This window comes from Oryx dammah, unplaced genomic scaffold (genome assembly GCF_014754425.2).
Source record: "Oryx dammah isolate SB20612 unplaced genomic scaffold, SCBI_Odam_1.1 HiC_scaffold_13, whole genome shotgun sequence".
NCBI lineage: Eukaryota > Metazoa > Chordata > Mammalia > Artiodactyla > Bovidae > Oryx > Oryx dammah.
The window spans coordinates 6,950,672-6,969,926 of record NW_024070197.1 but is presented as its reverse complement, the minus strand read 5'-3'; the positions used below and the strand labels follow the sequence as shown (position 1 = coordinate 6,969,926).

General features: G+C 39.0%; 2 protein-coding genes across 10 annotated transcripts in view; both read left to right on the top strand.

Annotated features, from left to right (window-relative positions):
• LOC120871962 (zinc finger protein 347-like) overlaps nucleotides 1–8,660 on the top strand; it is a 232,281-nt gene extending 223,621 nt beyond the window's left edge. For 5 of the 8 annotated variants that reach the window (XM_040252057.1, XM_040252055.1, XM_040252053.1 and 2 more), the window contains exon 4: nucleotides 6,719–8,641. In XM_040252057.1, the coding sequence (XP_040107991.1) occupies nucleotides 6,719–8,379 (1,661 nt within the window). In that variant the 3' untranslated portion in view covers nucleotides 8,380–8,641. Of the gene's footprint in view, nucleotides 1–6,718 lie in introns of all 8 variants that reach the window. The other 3 variants (XM_040252056.1, XM_040252059.1, XM_040252058.1) reach the window with 1 other exon arrangement.
• Nucleotides 1–19,255, top strand: part of LOC120871952 (zinc finger protein 665-like) — a 385,017-nt gene that overhangs the window by 176,132 nt on the left and 189,630 nt on the right. The gene's annotated exons all lie outside the window — the stretch shown is intronic.

Sequence of the window (19,255 nt, the reverse complement as noted above, 5' to 3'; positions counted from 1 at the left end):
TCATGTGAGAGTTCTGGTGACTGGGGCATGACACAGCTTCACAAGGTGAAACTGACCCTCTTCAGATGCTGTGTCTGTTTCATGTCATATCTGAGGTTGTCCCAGAGCTTAATTATGTACAAAGCTCACTGGCAAATGTTAAAAAAAAAAAACAAAAAAACACCCGATTTCCTATTTTCTTCTTTTTGACTTTTGCTCAGTGTTTTAAAAAATCCATAGCACTCTAGATTTCTTTCTTCTGATAGCGCTGAATATCTATTTGTTTGTTTTCGCTTGCTTTTTTACTTTTCTTTGGCTGGACCATTCTGCATGTGGGATCTTAGTTCTCTGACTAAGGATCAAACCTGCACCCCCTGCAGTGGAATGCAGAGTCTTAACCACTGGATCACCAGGGGAGTCCCAGAATTTCTGTGTCTGATCTGAATATTATCTCCATATTGGAGCCTGAGTAAAAGCTCTGGACAGTGGGGAGTGATGTAAAAGTAGCCAAAACTACAACATATAAAGAAAAACGAGTGTCTCAAAAGGGCTGTTTTTTTCTGTTTAGGAGTGGGACAAGTTGGTGGATTGGATCCTCTGTGGTTGTTACTTAGGAAAATGTAAGAGTGGGTAGAGAGATCATCTTTTTGATCCTAGATCCTACGAGGGGAGCATATATGAATCTCTCAGGCTCTTAGCTTGCCATCTGTAGGTCGAGCGCATGGTCCCATCTCAAGATGCTGTAATGTCTAACCTTCACGTTGTATTATTTTTACTCTTGTGCTGCTCTACCCAGTCTGGGAATGTCAACTGTTCCTTATGTTCCATTCTCATTACTTGGTATCATTTTACCTCTTCAGTTTCTTTGAAATATATTCCTGAGGGTCTGAAATTTTATCTGGTTTTCTTACTGTGATAATCCACCTATGTTTAATTGGCAGCCTCTGGTGAGTCTCTGTGGAGTGGATTTAGTAGGTAACAGAAAACTGTGATGGAGACACTATTCGTAATGTTATTTTCTTGCTCTGTACAAAGTCACCACTTGAAGCTATCCAGTAGAGTGGCCAGTATATTCTAGGATGATGAGAGAGAAAGTATCACGAGATCCTGATACATCTTTCCAGGTTATTTTCTGGCTTTGGAGACTGTCAAGGGCACCAAGACAGTGTTGTTCATGTGTATCAAGGACCATATATTTTAGCCTCTGTAAATGGTATGGGAATTTATCCCAGGCAACTTGGTCCAAGTTCACATTCTCATATCTATGAGGCTATTGGCTGCACTGTTGTTCTGTGCATTGTAGGTGTTTTTTAATTTTATCAAGTTCAAATTTCTGTGTTACTCCTAGTGTTTCTGTTTTATATTTGCAATGCATTGGATGGTTGATTGGGGAATGGTCCCTATGGTGGAACTGGTGATCAGTCCCTCTTAAAATTCTTTATATATTCTTTGTACTCACTTACAATCAGATGTATGATTTCCACATATTTTCTCTTTTACTGTTGATTGTCTTTTCAAACTCGCTACACTTTAATGCAGAGTAGTTTATAATTTTGATATAGTTCAATTTATTAATGTCTGGTTTTATTTTGTGGCCTGTGCTTTTGGTGTTATGTCTCGTAAATCATTTGTGTGTCCAATTTCCAGAAACATTTCCTGCACGTTTACTTCTAGGAGTTTGATACATTTGGGACTTCGGTTTAGGTCTTTGAAACATTTGAGTTTGTTTTTGTCTGTAGTGTAAAATAATGTTCCAAGTAAAGTCTTTTGCTGGTGGGTATTCAGTTTTGTCAACACGTCTTGTTTCATAGACTGCTTCCCCCATTTAGTAGTTTTTATACTCTTGTGAAACATCTTTTGAACATCTCTGCAAGAGGTGTTTTTGTTTTAACCATTCTTTGTAGGTACGTTACTGCTGCCGCTGCTTAGTCGCATCAGTTGTATCTGACTCTGTGCGACCCCACATACGGCCACCCACCAGGCTCCTCTGTCCCTGGGATTCTCCAGGCAAAAACACTGACGTGGGTTGCCATTTCCTTCTCGAATGCATGCATGCCAATTGGCGTCAGCTGTGTCTGACTCTGTGCGACCCCATAGACAGCAGCCCACCAGGCTCCTCTGTCCCTGGGATTCTCCAGGCAAGAATACTGGAGTGGCTTGCCATTTCCTTCTCCACTTTTTAAGTATAGTTAATAGAATGTTCTGTTTCAGGTTTACAGCAGTTTATAAGATACTCAATATAGTTCCCTGAACTGTATCATAGGTTCTTGTTATCTATTTTGTATATACATTAGTTTGTAAATATTCAGACTCCTAATTTATCTCTCCCTTTCCTGCCCCTATCACCATCTTGTACTATCCCCTTTGGTAACGATAAGTTTGTTTTTTATTCTGGGGAGTTTATTTTGTGAATAAGTTCATTTGTATCATTTATTTCAGTTCAACATATAATATCCTATGATATTTGTCTTTCTCTGTCTGATTTCACTTAGAATAATCCCTAAGTCTGTTTATGTTGCTGCAAAAGGCATTACTTCATTGTGTTTTATGCTGTGGAGGTGGCAACCCACTCCAGTGTTCTTGCCTGGAGAATTTCATGGACAGGGCAGTCTGGCAGCTGCAGGTCATGGGGTCTTAAACAGTTGGACACAGCTGAGCTACTTTCACTTCACAATATTCCCTTGTATATATGTACCACATATTCTTTATCCCTTTGTCTGTCAGTGAACGTTTATGTTGCTGCTGTGTTTTGGCTGGTATAAATAGTGCTGCTAAAGACAGTGGGGTGCATGCATCATTTTTAATTACTTTTCATCCTTTCTGGATATATGCCCAGGATTGGAATTGCTGGTTCCTGTGATAGCTGTATTTTTAGTTCTTTATGGAACCTCCATGCTATTCTCCAAAGTGGCAGTACCAATTTATGTTCCTTCCAACAGTGTAGGAGGGTTCTCTTTTCTCCACACCCTCTCAAGCATTTATTGTTTGTAGATTTTTTGATGGTGGTCATTCTGACCGGTGTGAGGTGATACATTTTTGTGGTTTTGATTTGCATTTCTCTCATAAGTAGAGATGACAAATATCTTTTCAGGTGACTGTTGGTCATCTGTTTGTCTCCTTTGGAGAAATATCTGTTTTGATCTTCTGCCTATTTTTTATTGGGCTGTTTGTTTAATGGCAACTCACTCCAGTGTTCTTGCCAGGAGAATCCCAGGGACGGGGGAGCCTGGTGGGCTGCTGTCTATGGGGTTGCACAGAGTCGGACACGACTGAAGCGACTTAGCAGCAGCAGCAGCAGTGTATTCATTCGGTGGGTGGTCATGTTTAAAAATAAATATTCTCAGTCGTCCCGGTAGGTTCAGATTCATATCTTGGTTCTCTTACCACTTTCGGGCCAATTGGATGTGTCTCCCTTTCTATTTGAGAAAAACATGTTAATTTACCTCAAGCCTTTTAAAGCAAATTAATGCTGTCAGTAGTACATGTTTTATAGTAAGTACTCAAAATTTATTTGTTTAAAAAAGGTAATATCTATCTTCTGTCATGTTCTTTATGATATGACTTTATCTACATTATATCTTTTTTTTAATATAAATTTACTTATTTTCGTTGGAGGTTAATTACTTTACAATATTGTATCGGTTTTGCCATACATCAACATGAGCCCACCACAGGTATACTTGTGTTCCGCATCTTGAACCCCCGTCGCTCCTCCCTCCTCGTACCATCTCTCTGGGTCATCCCAGTGCACCAGCCCCAAGCATCCAGTATCATGCATCGAAGCTGGACTGGTGATTCGTTTCATATATGATATTATACATGTTTCAATGCCATTCTCCCAAATCATCCCACCCTTTCCCTCTCCCACAGAGTCCAAAAGCCTGTTCTATACATCTGTGTCTCTTTTGCTGTCTCACATACAGGGTTATCGTTACCATCTTTCTAAATTCCATATATATGCGTTAGTATATTGTATTGGTGTTTTTCTTTCTGGCTTCCTTCACTCTGTATAATAGGGTTCAATTTCATCCACCTCTTTAGAACTGATTGAAATGAATTCTTAATGGCTGAGTAATACTCCATTGTGTATATGTACCACAGCCTTCTTATCTATTCATCTGCTGATGGACATCTAGGTTGCTTCCATGTCCTGGCTATTATAAACAGTGCTGCGGTGAACATTGGGGTACACGGGTCTCTTTCAAGTCTGGTTTCCTCGGTGTGTATGCCCAGTGGGATTGCTGGGTCATAAGGCAGTTCTATTTGCAGTTCTTTTAAGGAATCTCCACACTGTTCTCCATAGTGGCTGTACTAGTTTGCATTCCCACCAACAGTGTAAGAGGGTTCCCTTTTCTCACACCCTCTCCAGCATTTATTGCTTGTAGACTTTTGGATCGCAGCCATTCTGACTGGCGTGAAATGGTACCTCATTGTGGTTTTGATTTGCATTTCTCTGATAATGAGTGATGTTGAGCATTTCTTCATGTGTTTGTTAGCCATCTGTATATCTTCTTTGGAAAAATGTCTGTTTAGTTCTTTGGCCCATTTTTTGATTGGGTCGTTTATTTTTCTAGAATTAAGCTGCAGGAGTTGCTTGTATATTTTTGAGATTGGTTGGTTGTCAGTTGCTTCATTTGCTATTATTTTCTCCCATTCGGAAGGCTGTCTTTTCACCTTGCTTATAGTTTCCTTTGTTGTGCAGAAGCTTTTAAGTTTAATTAGGACCCATTTGTTTATTTCTGCTTTTATTTCCAATATTCTGGGAGGTGGGTCATAGAGGATCCTGCTGGTTCTCCTCTAGGAGTTTTATAGTTTCTGGTCTTCCGTTGAGATCTTTAATCCATTTTGAGTTTATTTTTGTGTATGGTGTTAGAAAGTGATCTAGTTTCTTTTACAAGTGGTGGACCAGTTTTCCCACCACCACTTGTTAAAGAGATTATCTTTAATCCTTTGTATATTCTTGCCTCCTTTGTCAAAGATAAGGTGTCCATAGCTTCGTGGATTTATCTCCAGGCTTTCTATTTTGTTCCATTGATCTATATTTCTGTCTTTGTGCCAGTACCATACTGTCTTGTTGACTGTGGCTTTGTAGTAGAGCCTGAAGTCAGGCAGGTTGATTCCTCCAGTTCCATTTTTCTTAAGATTGCTTTGGCTATTCGAGGTTTTTTGAATTTCCATACAAATTGTGAAATTATTTGGTCTAGCTCTACATTATATCATCTTAAATTTTTATTTATTTTTTAATTGAAGGATAATGGCTTTACCGAATTTTGTTTTCTCTCAAAGCTCAACTACATTATATCTTGTATGCGTTTCACTTGCAACATTTTCCAGCAATATTGTGTCTGACCCTAGTCAATAAATAGACAAAGCACTCACTTTTTACTTATTATATTTTGGTGCCATTTAATTAGGTAATTAAGAATAGTGCATGGCTAGAGATTAGCCTTCCTTGGTGGCTCAGTGGTAAAGAGTTCACCTGCTAATGTAGAAGATGCAGGTTTGATCCCTGAGTCAAGAAGATCCCATGGAGAAGGAAATGGCAACCTACTCCACTATTTTTGCCTGGGAAATCCCTTCTGGAAAATCCCATGAATGGAGGAGCCTGGTAGGCTGCAGTCCATGTGGTCGCTAAGAGACTGAACGACTTCACTTTTACTTTTCACTTTCATGCATTGGAGAAGGAAATGGCAACCCACTCCAGTATTCTTGCCTGGAGAATCCCAGGGACAGAGGAGCCTACTGGGCTGCCGTCTATGGGGTCGCACAGAGTTGGACACGACTGAGGTGACTTAGCAGCAGCAGCAGAGATTAGCCTTCCTTGGTGGCTCAGTGGTAAAGAATTCACCTGCTAATGCAGAAGAGCAGATTTGATCCCTGAGTCAGGAAAATCCCATGGAGAAGGAAGTGGCAACCCACTCCACTATTCTTGCCTGGGAAATCCCATGGACAGAGGAGTCTGGTGTGCTACAGTCCACAGTGTCGCAAAGAGGCAAACACGACTGAGTGACTGAACAACAAAAACATAGGTGGGGATTGCATTGTTTATTGGCTGTTAGGAAACCAGTGAATATTTTACGTCTTAATTTATGTGTCATTTACAGATGATGGTCTTTTACCGTGTATTCTGCAATACAGCTGTCACATACTACTTGTTAACATTATAAAATGCCTTTTCTTTTGGGGTACATAGTTCTATAGCAGATTTAAAAAACTATGTTGTTTCAAAAAATTGTTTTAGTCATATTTTTCATTTTTGATTTGTTTTCAATTGTAAACAACCAATTATGAAAAGTTAATTATTAGTTGCGTAAGCTTGATTTTGGATTATTTACTGTTACAATATATAGTGTATTGTTTAGATTTTATTTATGTACACTAAGTTTGCAGAAAACAATGATGGTGTAATATTTTTCTTTTCAATTTGAGACAACTGGTGGTTGATACGTTCCTAAGGGTCCTGGTAGAAAAACACTCTGTTTTTGAGAATTGGCATAAGACTGTCCAATGTGAGTGTGTTTGGCATATGGTTTTTAAAACTAGGCTACCTTAACGGTGAATTTATGTTATGCTTTCTTAAGAATTCTATTCCTTTAGTGTTTCTAAATACTTAAGGTCATGATTGTGGTGTTTCATAACTTGATGTAAGTATTACTTTTGGTGTAATATATATTCAACATGAAACATTTATTTTTGAATTATTGTGAGCAGGAAACCTATGATTCTTTTTATCTTGTAGATATCTCTCCTACACATGTGATCAAGCATTTACAACCCAAGGTGAACAGTGGTAAACGAAAAACATTCCAAACATTGATGCTGGGAAGCCCTGAAAGCTGTGAAATCAAACATTTTCACCTTTGGGAAAGTCAGGAAAACATGTGTGACTTGGAGTATCGGGGGAGAGATGACAAAAGAAATTACAGAGGGACACCTGTAAGCCTTAATGGAAATGTGCCTGATGGAAGATATTTGCATGATAGAAAGGATGCAGACATCAAACTCTTTGGAAAGAGGTTTGGATTTAACTTTCAGTATAAACTGCAGATATTTCAAACTCGCGGAATAATTTCTGAATATAATGAAGTTAAGAGTTCTGTCAACAGCAGTTTCTCATTTTCACCACTTCACAGAATTCCTCCTAATGTCCAAACCAGTGTTTCTAATATACATGAGAATGATTTTATGAATCCTTCAGGAATAACACAAGAACTCAAAGCACAGAGGGAAAAACCTTACAAATGTGATGAGTGTGGCAAGGCCTTTTGTGTAAAGTCAACCCTTTTAAGTCATCGGACAGTTCATACTGGTGAGAAACCTTACAAATGTGATGAGTGTGGTGAGGCCTTTCGTCTAAAGTCAACCTTTTTAAGTCATCAGACAGTTCATACTGGAGAGAAACCTTACAAATGTGGAGAGTGTGGTAAGGCCTTTTGTGTAAAGTCAACACTTCTAAGTCATCAGACAGTTCATACTGGAGAGAAACCTTACAAGTGTAATGAGTGTGGCAAGGCCTTTCGTCTAAAGCCGAGTCTTTTAAGTCATCAGACAGTTCATACTGGTGAGAAACCTTACAAATGTGATGAGTGTGGCAAGGCCTTTCGTCTAAAGTCAAACCTTTTAAATCATCAGACAGTTCATACTGGTGAGAAACCTTACAAATGTAATGAGTGTGGCAAGGCCTTTCCTCTAAAGCCAACCCTTTTAAGGCATCAGACAACAGTTCATACTGGAGAGAAACCTTACAAATGTGATGAGTGTGGTAAGGCTTTTCCTGTAAAGTCAACCCTTATAAAGCATCAAACAATTCATACTGGTGAGAAACCTTACAAATGTGATGAGTGTGGCAGTGCCTTTCGTCTAAAGTCAATCCTTTTAAAGCATCAGACAATTCATACTGGAGAGAAACCTTACAAATGTGATGAGTGTGGCAAGGCCTTTCCTGTAAAGTCAACCCTTTTAATGCATCAGAAAGTCCATACTGGTGAGAAACCTTACAAATGTGATGAGTGTGGAAAAGTCTTTGGTCGAAAACCGCATCTTCAACGTCACTGGAGAATTCATACTGGAGAGAGTCCTTTCAGATGTAATAAGTGTGGCAAGTTCTTCAGTCGAAATTCACACCTTAAAAAACATCAGAGAATACATATAGAGAAACCTTTCAAATGTGATGAGTGTGGAAAAGTCTTCGGTCAAAAATCACATCTTCAACATCACTGGAGAATTCATGCTGGAGAGAGACCTTTCAGATGTAATGAGTGTGGCAAGTTCTTCAGTCGAAATTCACACCTTAAAAGACATCGGAGAATACATATAGAGAAACCTTTCAAATGTTTCAAGTGTGGAAAATCCTTTACTCAGGTCTCAGCACTCACTAAACATCAGAAAATCCATACATGAGAAACTCATGTGAATGTGGTATATGGCAGAAGTCTTGAAAATTCAAAGTTCAAAATTCACACCCTACTGTTGCTCAGAAAGTTCATCCTACTGAGAAACCATACAAATATCATGAGTGTGGCAACATCTTAGGCTTCATGAGAAAATTCATACTGGATAGAAGCCAGAAACATATGTATTGATTAGTCAGGTCTTTAGAACATGAATTCATTCTAGAAAGATTCCTCACCAATTTCACAAAAGTTAAAAAAAAAAACAAAACCTATCCTCACATCTCACCAGTAGTATCAGAGTATTTATCCTGGAGAAAACACACAGCAATGTAATGTGTGTGGCAAGGATCGTACCCAAAAATCACAAGATAGGAACATAGTGGAGCCATACTTCCCAGACTCAGTGGTTGTGGCAAATCCTTTACCTTTTTCACTCTATGTATTCTCTGATGACTTTAGTTCAGGTACTCAGCAACTGCAGTAAGTTCATATTTGAAGAGAAGCTGTAGATCTTTTGGTGTAAAAGAAACCCAAATTCTACCTCAGCAAAGATGATTCTTTGGGACAATAGTCCGCCATCTTTTTGGTTTCCTACCTTTCTGAATAAATCACTATTTCTTGCCCAACAAGTAGTCTCTCAGTTTATTGGCCTGTTGTGTGGTGAGCTCTAAGAGCTTGGCTTTGGTAATACATTGAGCAAATGCATTTGCTACATGCGTTTCACGATGGTCTCTGAGAAGGAATCAATGAAATGAATGGACCAACTTCATTAGATAGAACTCATTCACATGCATGTTCCCTGGAAAAACACACAGCCTGAATTACAAAATTCAATAGTGTGTGTGAATTAGCAACAGGGAGGGGAGAAAATAATGTAAAACTAGGACATGACTCATCACGGTCAGTAGGATTAGGAAGCCCTTCCGTACATAGTCCAGCCTGTTATAAAACATAATGTTCTACCAACTGACCTTGAACAGAGTAGGCAAGATGTTAAAAGGCCTGGGCTTTTCGTAGGAGGAGAGGGACAGTTACCAGGGACTGATGGTGTGCTAGGAACAATGCATAGGAATAGGGTCATGTTCTCCATTGGATAGAAATAACAGTTGTATCCATGATTAAAGAAGAGTTACTCTTATTTGTGGAAATTGAAGACAGAGCTGTCATGGTCTCTGTAGACGGGGACCTGAGGAATGGAGTTGACGAGAAGAAGGAAGCAGGGGACCTAAGTCTTGAGTGAAACAAGGGTGCTTTATTTGCAAAAACGCATGTCTATATATCTTTACACAAGGCAGCTTTAGGCAGTAAAAACATTGAACAAAAACAAAGCGAAGCAAATAACAATCTTGAAAGGGCCAGAAAGCATTCCATATCCTGAGGAAGAGGGGCATAACTGAATAGATTACCTTCAAGTAAAAGGTCACTGAAGGGAATCCCAGCAGATGCTCTTTCTCATGACCTCAGTCCTGAGAACTGCGTGCAGTTCTGCTCGTTCCTGTTTTCCAGGAACTGATAAAGAACAGAGTCCTTGAGAATTGGCACACAAAAGAAGAAAATAACATGTTAGATCTTTTAAAGTTGAATGTCCCCTGACAGTTCCCCCTTTTTTACTTTTTCATAATTGGGGATAATTGTAGATACTTGTGTGAAAAATGCTCTGAGCAAGTGAGTTTTTTAGTTTGAACAATTTTAGTTGAAAGACATCATCAGTACGTTACAATTATAATCACCAGGATAATTATCAGCGTTATAGTTCCAGATTAAATACTATGTGTAATGCCTTGAAACCATCTTTGAGGGTCTAGCCCAGATAATTGATCAGCTAGCTGTTCAGTTAAGGTTTCCAAATTGTTAAAAGAGGGTAGCCTCTTATAGAAGGTTTCAAGAATTTCCTTTTGCAATAATTGTACATTTAAGGAAGCATTATTATGCATATCTTGCAAATGGAATTTGATTTTTTCACAGTTGTAAGCACTATGATTGAACCGAAGAGGAGTGATACAAAATTGAGTAGAATTCCAATCACAATTTAATTGTATTATTAAAGTATTATTAAAACAAGTATTATTAAAACAAAGTATTATTAAAACTTGTTTTGTAAAGCTATTAATTGATCTCCAACCCATTGGATGGCTGTTTTTAATTCCTGAATTTTATCTTGAACTTTTCATTTTTCTGAACCTGAGTGACCCATGTAGTATGAGCATCTTTAGTTCAATTTTGAATAAAGATTTGTGTTTGAACTGAAGTTAGTAAATCAGTGTCTGTGACATCGGCAGTGGTGCAAATGGCTGTTGACTGCAAAATGCCAAGAATGAAGCATCTAATTAATCGCTTAGATCATCAGAGTAATTTCGTGAGTAACTGGGAGGTAAGTCTTGCCATGGGACCCTCTTTTCAGGGTTATTGGAGATCTACTGGCAACCACAGACTACGTTGAGATCGAAGAATGAAAGGGGATTCGTTTTTTAAGAGAAATAGAGGAATTAAGACAAGTATACAATTTGCAATCTATACAAGTCACAGAACATAAAGTCTTATTAAATTGTAAGTTTCCTATGGTGTTAACAAAAGGAAGGGGAACACAAGCTTGTATAAAACATGAATGATTATAATGGAAGGAATAGTTACTATGACTATGGTTCCTGTGAAATATCTAGTCCAAGTTCCAAGTTTTTCAGTATTTCTAGCAAGTTTCTAGGTGTGCCATGGCTCAGGCCCAATTTGTTTATTGAGGACAATTTGAAGGGGAGGAGGTGCCATTCTGCCATCAAGCCAGCCAAGGAGTCCTTTGTCATGGAAGTGTTCAATTGAACTGTTGGTAATCTTCCATGTTACTTCAGTAACATAATCACACATAGTACTGTTAATATCATCTGAGCAGTTATAACCACATACCATAGGGTCCCCAATCAACAATGGTGTAATTGGCGACAAACATGAATTTCCATTATTTAGCTTGACATCTATCTCAATAAACAGAAGTATATTTAAAATCCTTATAAGTAAACCGCTTACATTCCAACTTTTGTCCTTGTCCTAGAGTGCTGGTAGTATTGACATGGTTCTCATAAAAGGACAGGGAAGTTAACAGTCTAAACAATGTGTGGAAGTTCTCTTTTGGAGGCAGGATGAAAGCCCACGTCTGTCAACTAACATTAATACATAATTCTGCTGGGCCCATGCATAAAGGAAGGGTTTTATAGCCTAGAGAAATGTTAATTAATCTTCCTTCTTCCTCAGGATGAGAGGGCCCCTCCAAGCTCCAAGGAGGAGGCATATGTACTGAGTCATTAGTGGATACAACCGGTCCTATATCTGTCCATTCTATAACCTGCAATAAAGGGGGGTTAGGTATATAAGCCCAATAAGTGTGATTAATCAAGTCAGCCTGAGCGGGGGAAGCAAAAGCAAGCAGAGTGACAAAAATATTTTCAGGATTCCGAGGCATTCTCTGGTGAGAAACCAGATTTTCAGTTTGATTAGTAAGGGTTTTTATCTGTCCCCAAGTGGGAAGATCATAAGGTCGATGACCTTGAGTGCGGCATTTCTTGGAAATTTTTCAAGTCGCCATGGCTTGTACTGGAAACAACTCCTCCTTGGGATTTCGCTGTTTCTTCTCTATCTTGAATGCCAGTGGCTCCCTTGGGGCGGATCTTCTGAAGAGGGAGCCAACTGATTTCGTTGGGTCCATCTGGAGAAATCCAAGCATACCCCTTTCCCTGTAATATTAATTTTCCAGATTTCCATTTAGTCAACCTGTCTTGATACCAAAAGGGAGGTATATTTCAATGCCTCAAAATGTTTTTCTGCTTTGTAAAAATATCCCCTTGTGTCAAGTTTAAAAATTTTAAACTAGAAAAGCTGTATTAACAATAGTTATAGGATTAAAGAGTATATTGTGTTGGAATCTGTTGGGGTCCTTTAATGGACTGGAACCTGGCGGACCGGAGTCAACAATAAAGTGAAAGAGCAACAAAGAAAGACACTGGCACCCAAGCTCTGATGGAGCAAAGGTGTTTTAATGATCTTTCTGTGAATATATATAGGCTGTTGTACAAGAAATTTCTGTCGATAAAGATCAGAAAACCAAACATACAGCAACCGTTACCAAGGGAACAAGGGATTAATAATAGTCACAAGGTCAGGAGACAATCCTTATCTTAAGAAAGAGGATCAAGACTAAGCAGTTTTGTCCTAAGGAGAATGTTTACTGAAGGCGTTTCAAGCCTGTCTCACTCTATGACCTCAGTCCTGGGAGCGGCGTGCCGTTTCAGTGGTTTCTGACAACAGAAACTGGTAAGGAACAGAGGATTTATGAGGAACAGCACGTTGGAATCCTCCTGTTAAACATTCCCTTACAATTCCCACTTATTTATAAAATTTGTAAAAAGGGTTCTCACCATTTGAGTTTGTCTAATTTTAACAATATTTGCATGCAGGCAATGGTAAACGACAAATATAATTGTCAAAAGACAATCACCAAAATTACAGTTCCAGACCCAGTGCTGTGAGTAATGCTTTCAAACCATCCACATGGGTCTAACCCAGATAATTGATCAGCTATTCAGCTAAAGTTTCCAAATTAGTGGAAGAGGGGAGATTTTTAGAAAAGGTTTCAAAGATTTCTTTTTATAATTGTACATCCAGAGAGGCATTATCATGTATGTGTTGTAAATGAAATTTGATTTATTCCTAGTTGTAGGTGCTATTATTGAGTTGAACAGGATCAGTGCAAAGAAATAGAGGAACAGAATGGGAAAGACTAGAGATCTCTTCAAGAAAATTAGAGGCACCAAGGGAACATTTCATGCAAAGATGGGCTCAATAAAAGACAGAAATGGTATGGACCTAACAGAAGCAGAAGATATTAAGAAGAGGTGGCAAGAATACACAGGAGAACTATACAAAAAAGATCTTCACGACCCAGATAATCACGATGGTGTGATCACTCACCTAGTGCCAGACATCCTGGAATGTGAAGTTAAGTGGGCCTTAGAAAGCATCAATTGATACTTGGCCTTCCGGCTAAGATCAAGTGGTGGCTCAGACGGAAAGCATCTGTCTACAATGTGGGAGACCTCTGTTCGATCCCTGGGTCATTCTCTGGAGAAGGAAATGGCAACCCACTCCAGTACTCTTGCCTAGAAAATCCCATGGACAGAGGAGCCTGCTGTCTGTGGGGTCACAAAGAGTTGGACACGACAGAGTGACTTCATTTTTTTAGAAACCATCACTACGAACAAAGCTAGTGGAGGTAATGGAATTCCAGTTGAGCTATCTCAAATCCTGAAAGATGATGCTGTGAAAGCATTGCATTCAATATGCCAGCAAATATCGAAAACTCAGCAGTGGCCACAGCACTGGAAAAGGTCAGTTTTCATTCCAATCCCAAAGAAAGGCAATGCCAAAGAATGCTCAAACTACCGCACAATTGCACTCATCTCACACGCTAGTAAAGTAATCCTCAAGATTCTCCAAGCCAGGCTTCAACAATACGTGAACCATGAACTCCCAGGTATTCAAGCTGGTTTTAGAAAAGGCAGAGGAACCAGAGATCAAATTACCAACATCCACTGGATCATGAAAAAAGCAAGAGAGTTCCAGAAAAACATCTATTTCTGCTTTATTGACTATGCCAAAGCCTTTGACTGTGTGGATCACAATAAACTGTGGAAAATTCTGAAAGAGATGGGAATACCAGACCACCTGACCTGCCTCTTGAGAAATCTGTATGCAGGTCAGGAAGCAACAGTTACAAGTGGACATGGAACAACAGACTGGTTCCAAATAGGAAAAGGAGTATGTCAAGGCTGTATATTGTCACCCTGCTTATTTAACTTCTATGCAGAGTACATCATGAGAAACGCTGGACTGGAAGAAACACAAGCTGGAATCAAGATTGCCGGGAGAAATATCAATAACCTCAGATATGCAGATGACACCACCCTTATGGCAGAAAGTGAAGAGGAACTAAAAGCCTCTTGATGAAAGTCAAAGAGGAGAGTGAAAAAGTTGGCTGAAAGCTCAACATTCAGAAAATGAAGGTCATGGCATCTGGTCCCATCACTTCATGGGAAATAGATGGGTAAACAGTGGAAACAGTGTCAGACTTAATTTTGGGGGGCTCCAAAATCACTGCAGATGGTGACTGCACCCACGAAATTAAAAGACGCTTACTCCTTGGAAGAAAAGTTATGACCAACCTAGGTAGCATATTGAAAAGCAGAGACATTACTTTGCCGACTAAGGTCCATCTAGTCAAGGCTATGGTTTTTCCAGTAGTCATGTATGGATGTGAAAGTTCGACTGTGAAGAAGGCTGAGTACCGAAGAATTGATGCTTTTGAACTGTGGTGTTGGAGAACACTCTTGAGAGTTCCTTGGACTGCAAAGAGATCCAGCCAGTCCATTCTGAAGGAGATCAGCCCTGGGATTTCTTTGAAGGGAATGATGCTAAAGCTGAAACTCCAGTACTTGGGCCACCTCATTTGAAGAGTTGACTCATTGGAAAAGACTCTGATGCTGGGAGGGATTGGGGGCAGGAGAAGAAGCGTACGACCGAGGATGAGATGTCTGGATGGCATCACTGACTTGATGGACATGAGTCTGAGTGAACTCTGGGAGTTGGTGATTGACAGGGAGGCCTGGCGTGCTGCGATTCATGGGGTCACAAAGATTAGCACATGACTGAGCGACTGAACTGAACTGAACACAAAATTGAGTAGAATTCCAATCACGTTTTAGCATCACCTGTTTTTGTACATCTATTCATTGATCTCCAACCCATTTGATGACTGATTTTAGTTCCTGTATTTCATCATGAATATATTCATCTACCTGAGCCTGAGTTGCCTAAGTAATATGAGCATCTTTAGTGCACTTTTGGATAAAATTATGTTTGAATTGAGGTTTGTAAAGCAATGCCAGTATGGCAGCAGTGGTGCAAATAGCTATTAATCCCAAAATGTCAATAATCAGCCATCCAATGAATCGTTTAGTTCACTGGAGCAGTTTAGTAAGTAACCGGGAACCAAGTCCAGCCATGGGGTCTTCTTCCCAGGACCACTCGAGGTTTATTGGTAACCACAGACTACGTCGAGATCTAAGAATCAAAAGGGATTCATTCCTTAAGGAAACAGGAGTTAAGACAAGTATATAATTTGCAATTTATACAAGTTACAGAACGTAAAGTCTTATTGAATTGAAACTTCCTATAGCTAGAACAAAAGGAAGGGGAACACAAGCTTGTATGAAATATGATTTATTATAATGAAAGAAATAGTTTCTGTGACTACGATTGGCCCCTGTGAAATGTCCAGTCCTCGTCCCAAGTTCTTGGGTGCTTGCAGCAAGTTTCCAGGTGTCCCAGTGTTCAGGCCCAATCTGTTTATCAAGGACAATTCGAGGACGAAGTGGGTGCCATTCCACCGTCAAGCAACCCAAGAAGTCCTTTGTCATGGTAATATTCCATTATAGTGTTACTACCCTTCTAGGCTACTTGAGTAGCATAATCACACGCAATGCTGTTAATATCATCTGAGCAGTTAGATAACCACATACCATGGGGTCCCCAATCAACAATTGTATGATTCAGTTCAGTTCAGTTCAGTTCAGTCACTCAGTCGTGTCCGACTCTTTGCGACCCCATGAATCGCAGCACGCCAGGCCTCCCTGTCCATCACCAACTCCCGGAGTTCACTCAGACTCACGTCCATCGAGTCAGTGATGCCATCCAGCCATCTCATCCTCTGTCGTCCCCTTCTCCTGTCCCCAATCCCTCCCAGCGTCAGAGTCTTTTCCAATGAATCAGCTCCTCGCATGAGGTGGCCCAAGTACTGCAGTTTCAGCTTTAGCATCATTCCCTCCAAAGAAATCCCAGGGTTGATCTTCAGAATGGATGGGTTGGATCTCCTTTCAGTCCAAGGAACTCTCAAGAGTCTTCTCCAACACAACAGTTCAAAAGCATCAATTCTTCGGGGCTCAGCCTTCTTCACATTCCAACTCTCACATCCATACATGACCACAGGAAAAACAATAGCCTTGACTAGACGGACCTTAGTCAGCAAAGGAATGTCTCTGCTTCTGAATATACTATCTAGGTTGGTCATAACTTTTCTTCCAAGGAGTAAGCATCTTTTAATTTCAATGCTGCAATCACCATCTGCAGTGATTTTGGAGCCCCCCAAAATTAAGTCTGACACTGTTTCCACTGTTTTCCCATCTATTTCCCATGAAGTGATGGGACCGGATGCCATGATCTTCGTTTTCTGAATGTTGAGCTTTAAGCCAACTTTTCACCCTCCTCTTTCACTTTCATCAAGAGGCGTTTTAGTTCCTCTTCACTTTCTACCATAAGGGTGGTGTCATCTGCATATCTGAGGTTATTGATATTTCTCCCGGCAATCTTGATTCCAGCTTGTGTTTCTTCCAGTCCAGCGTTTCTCATGATGTACTCTGCATAGAAGTTAAATAAGCAGGGTGACAATATACAGCCTTGACGTACTCCTTTTCCTATTTGGAACCAGTCTGTTGTTCCATGTCCAGTTCCAACTGTTGCTTCCTGACCTGCATACATCCACAAACATTAATTTTCCTGATTTGGCCTGACATTTGTCCCAACGAACCGGAGTATATTTAAAGTTCTTATTAGTAAACCGTTTGCATAGTGTTGTTTCCCTAACTCTTTCCCTAAAGTTTCAGTAGTGTAAACATGGTTCATGGACAAAGAAAGGGCAGTAAATAATCTAAGCAGCGTATGAAAGTCCTCTTTTGCAGGTAGGGCAAAAGCCCAAGTTTGTCTGCTAATATTTATTGATAATTTTGCTGGGCCTCTACACAAAGGAAGGACTTCATAACCTAGGGAAGTATTAGTTTCCTTTCTTCTTCAGGGTGTGAGGGCCCTTTAAGTCTCCAGGGAGAAGGCATATGTATGGAGTCCTTGGTTAATACGATTGGTCCTTTCTCTTCTACAACCTGAAGTAAAGAGGCGTTGGGGATGTAAGCCCAGTAAGTGTGATTGTAGCTCAGCCTGATTGGGGGGTAGGCGCAAGCAAGCAAAGCAAGCAGGGCAACAAAAATATTTTCAGGACTCCGAGGCATTCTCTATTGAGAAACCGGATTTTCAGCTTGATTAAGGAGTTTTATTTGTCCCCAAGAGGGTAGATCATAAGGTTGATGCCGCGGAAGGTGGTGCTTTCTGGAGATCTTTAGAGCCACCATGGCCTGTATTGGAATTTCTTCCTCCTGGGGTTTTTGTTGTCTTGCCTCTATGTTGAAGACCGGGGCCCGCCTTGGGTTGGCTCTTCCAAAGAGGAAGCCATGTGAGTTTGTTGGATCCATCTGGGAAAATACAAGCACACCCCTTTGCCTATAAGATTAATTTCCCAGATTTCCATTGTTTATTCAACCTGTCTTGGTACCAAATGGGCAGAGGAAGAGAAGAGTCCTTTAGTTCTTCGAAATGTTTTTCTGCTTGTGTCAAGATATCTCCTTGCGGTAAGTTTAAAAAATTTGAAACAAATAAAGCTATATTAACAATAGTTATAGGCTTAAAGAATATATTGCGTTCGAATCTAGTAGAGTCTGCTCTGGATAAGGAAGATAAAAGTGTTCCTGTGTATTCCCCCTTAGTTAATTTTTTATTTGTAGTTTCAGTATGTAATGTGTTTGTTTTACTGTGTCTTGTGTTTGTGGATTATAAGAAATGTCTGTAATCTGTTTAGTAGAGAATGAATGTAAAAATTGTTTGAACTGCTTAGAAACACAGGCAGGGCCATTGTCTGTTTTTATAGACTTAGGTGTTCTCATTGCAAAGTAAGCTACCAGGTGGGTTATAATATGTCGTGTAGTTTCATCTTGGAGAGCTGTGGCCCATATAAAAGAAGAATTTGTATTGATCGAGACATGTAAGAAGGAAGAGGAAGAAAGTTCAGAACAATGAGTTCCATCCATTTGCCATAAAATTCTCTTTCATTTGTCAGAAACCTTTTTTATATGTTTGTATTCATCATTTTATTTGCCATTTCTTCTATCTTTTTATTAACAGCATGCATCTTACTTTTCTTTAGCAACTATGAAGTGTCTTGTATATTAGCATTTTATAGATTGGTGAATATATTATATACTGTAATATATATTTATATATATATTTATATATATTTATTAATAGTCTAAAATCTCTTTAGTTTTTCTGTAAGAAAAACGTTTTCTAAGAGGAAGTTAGTGTTCAGTAATTAGTGTTTAAAAATCTTACTTCATTGGAAATGAACTAGCTATTTAATAAACGTTCATTATTTCATTTAGTACAATTTTATGAATTTAAGTTAACCCAATCCTAAGAGATTATTTTAGGTAGACATTTTGAAAATATAATTATTTTTATTACAGTTTATCTAAAAGTTTTCATCTCATTTATTTATATATATATATATAAAAGAATTTTTTCTTGACAGTTTACCTTAAATCTAGGCACAATAAAATATTATATAATGATGATTTAAGACATGTTTTAATTAGATTAGCAAACAATTATATTTAAATTATATTTATATTTAAATATTATATTTAATATTGAATATTCTTTAGTTCACATGAACTTGAATTTAAGTAGAGCTCATTAATTTCATATTATCCAAAACCAAAGACATATTGAGACATTTTACATAGACAGACAGATATAGTTTTCCACTTGACATTTGAAATATCTTTTTGATATATATAAATATATATTTTTTTCTTTTTTTTTTCCTTAGTTCTACCAATTTGTTTATGGCTGGAGTCCCAGATAGAGTGGGCTGTGTATCCCAGGGACATGATAAGAGTTAACTTTAGGTTTTTTCTTAGGCCTGTTTTTGTTTCCCAGGCAGAATTGGAGCTCCAAAA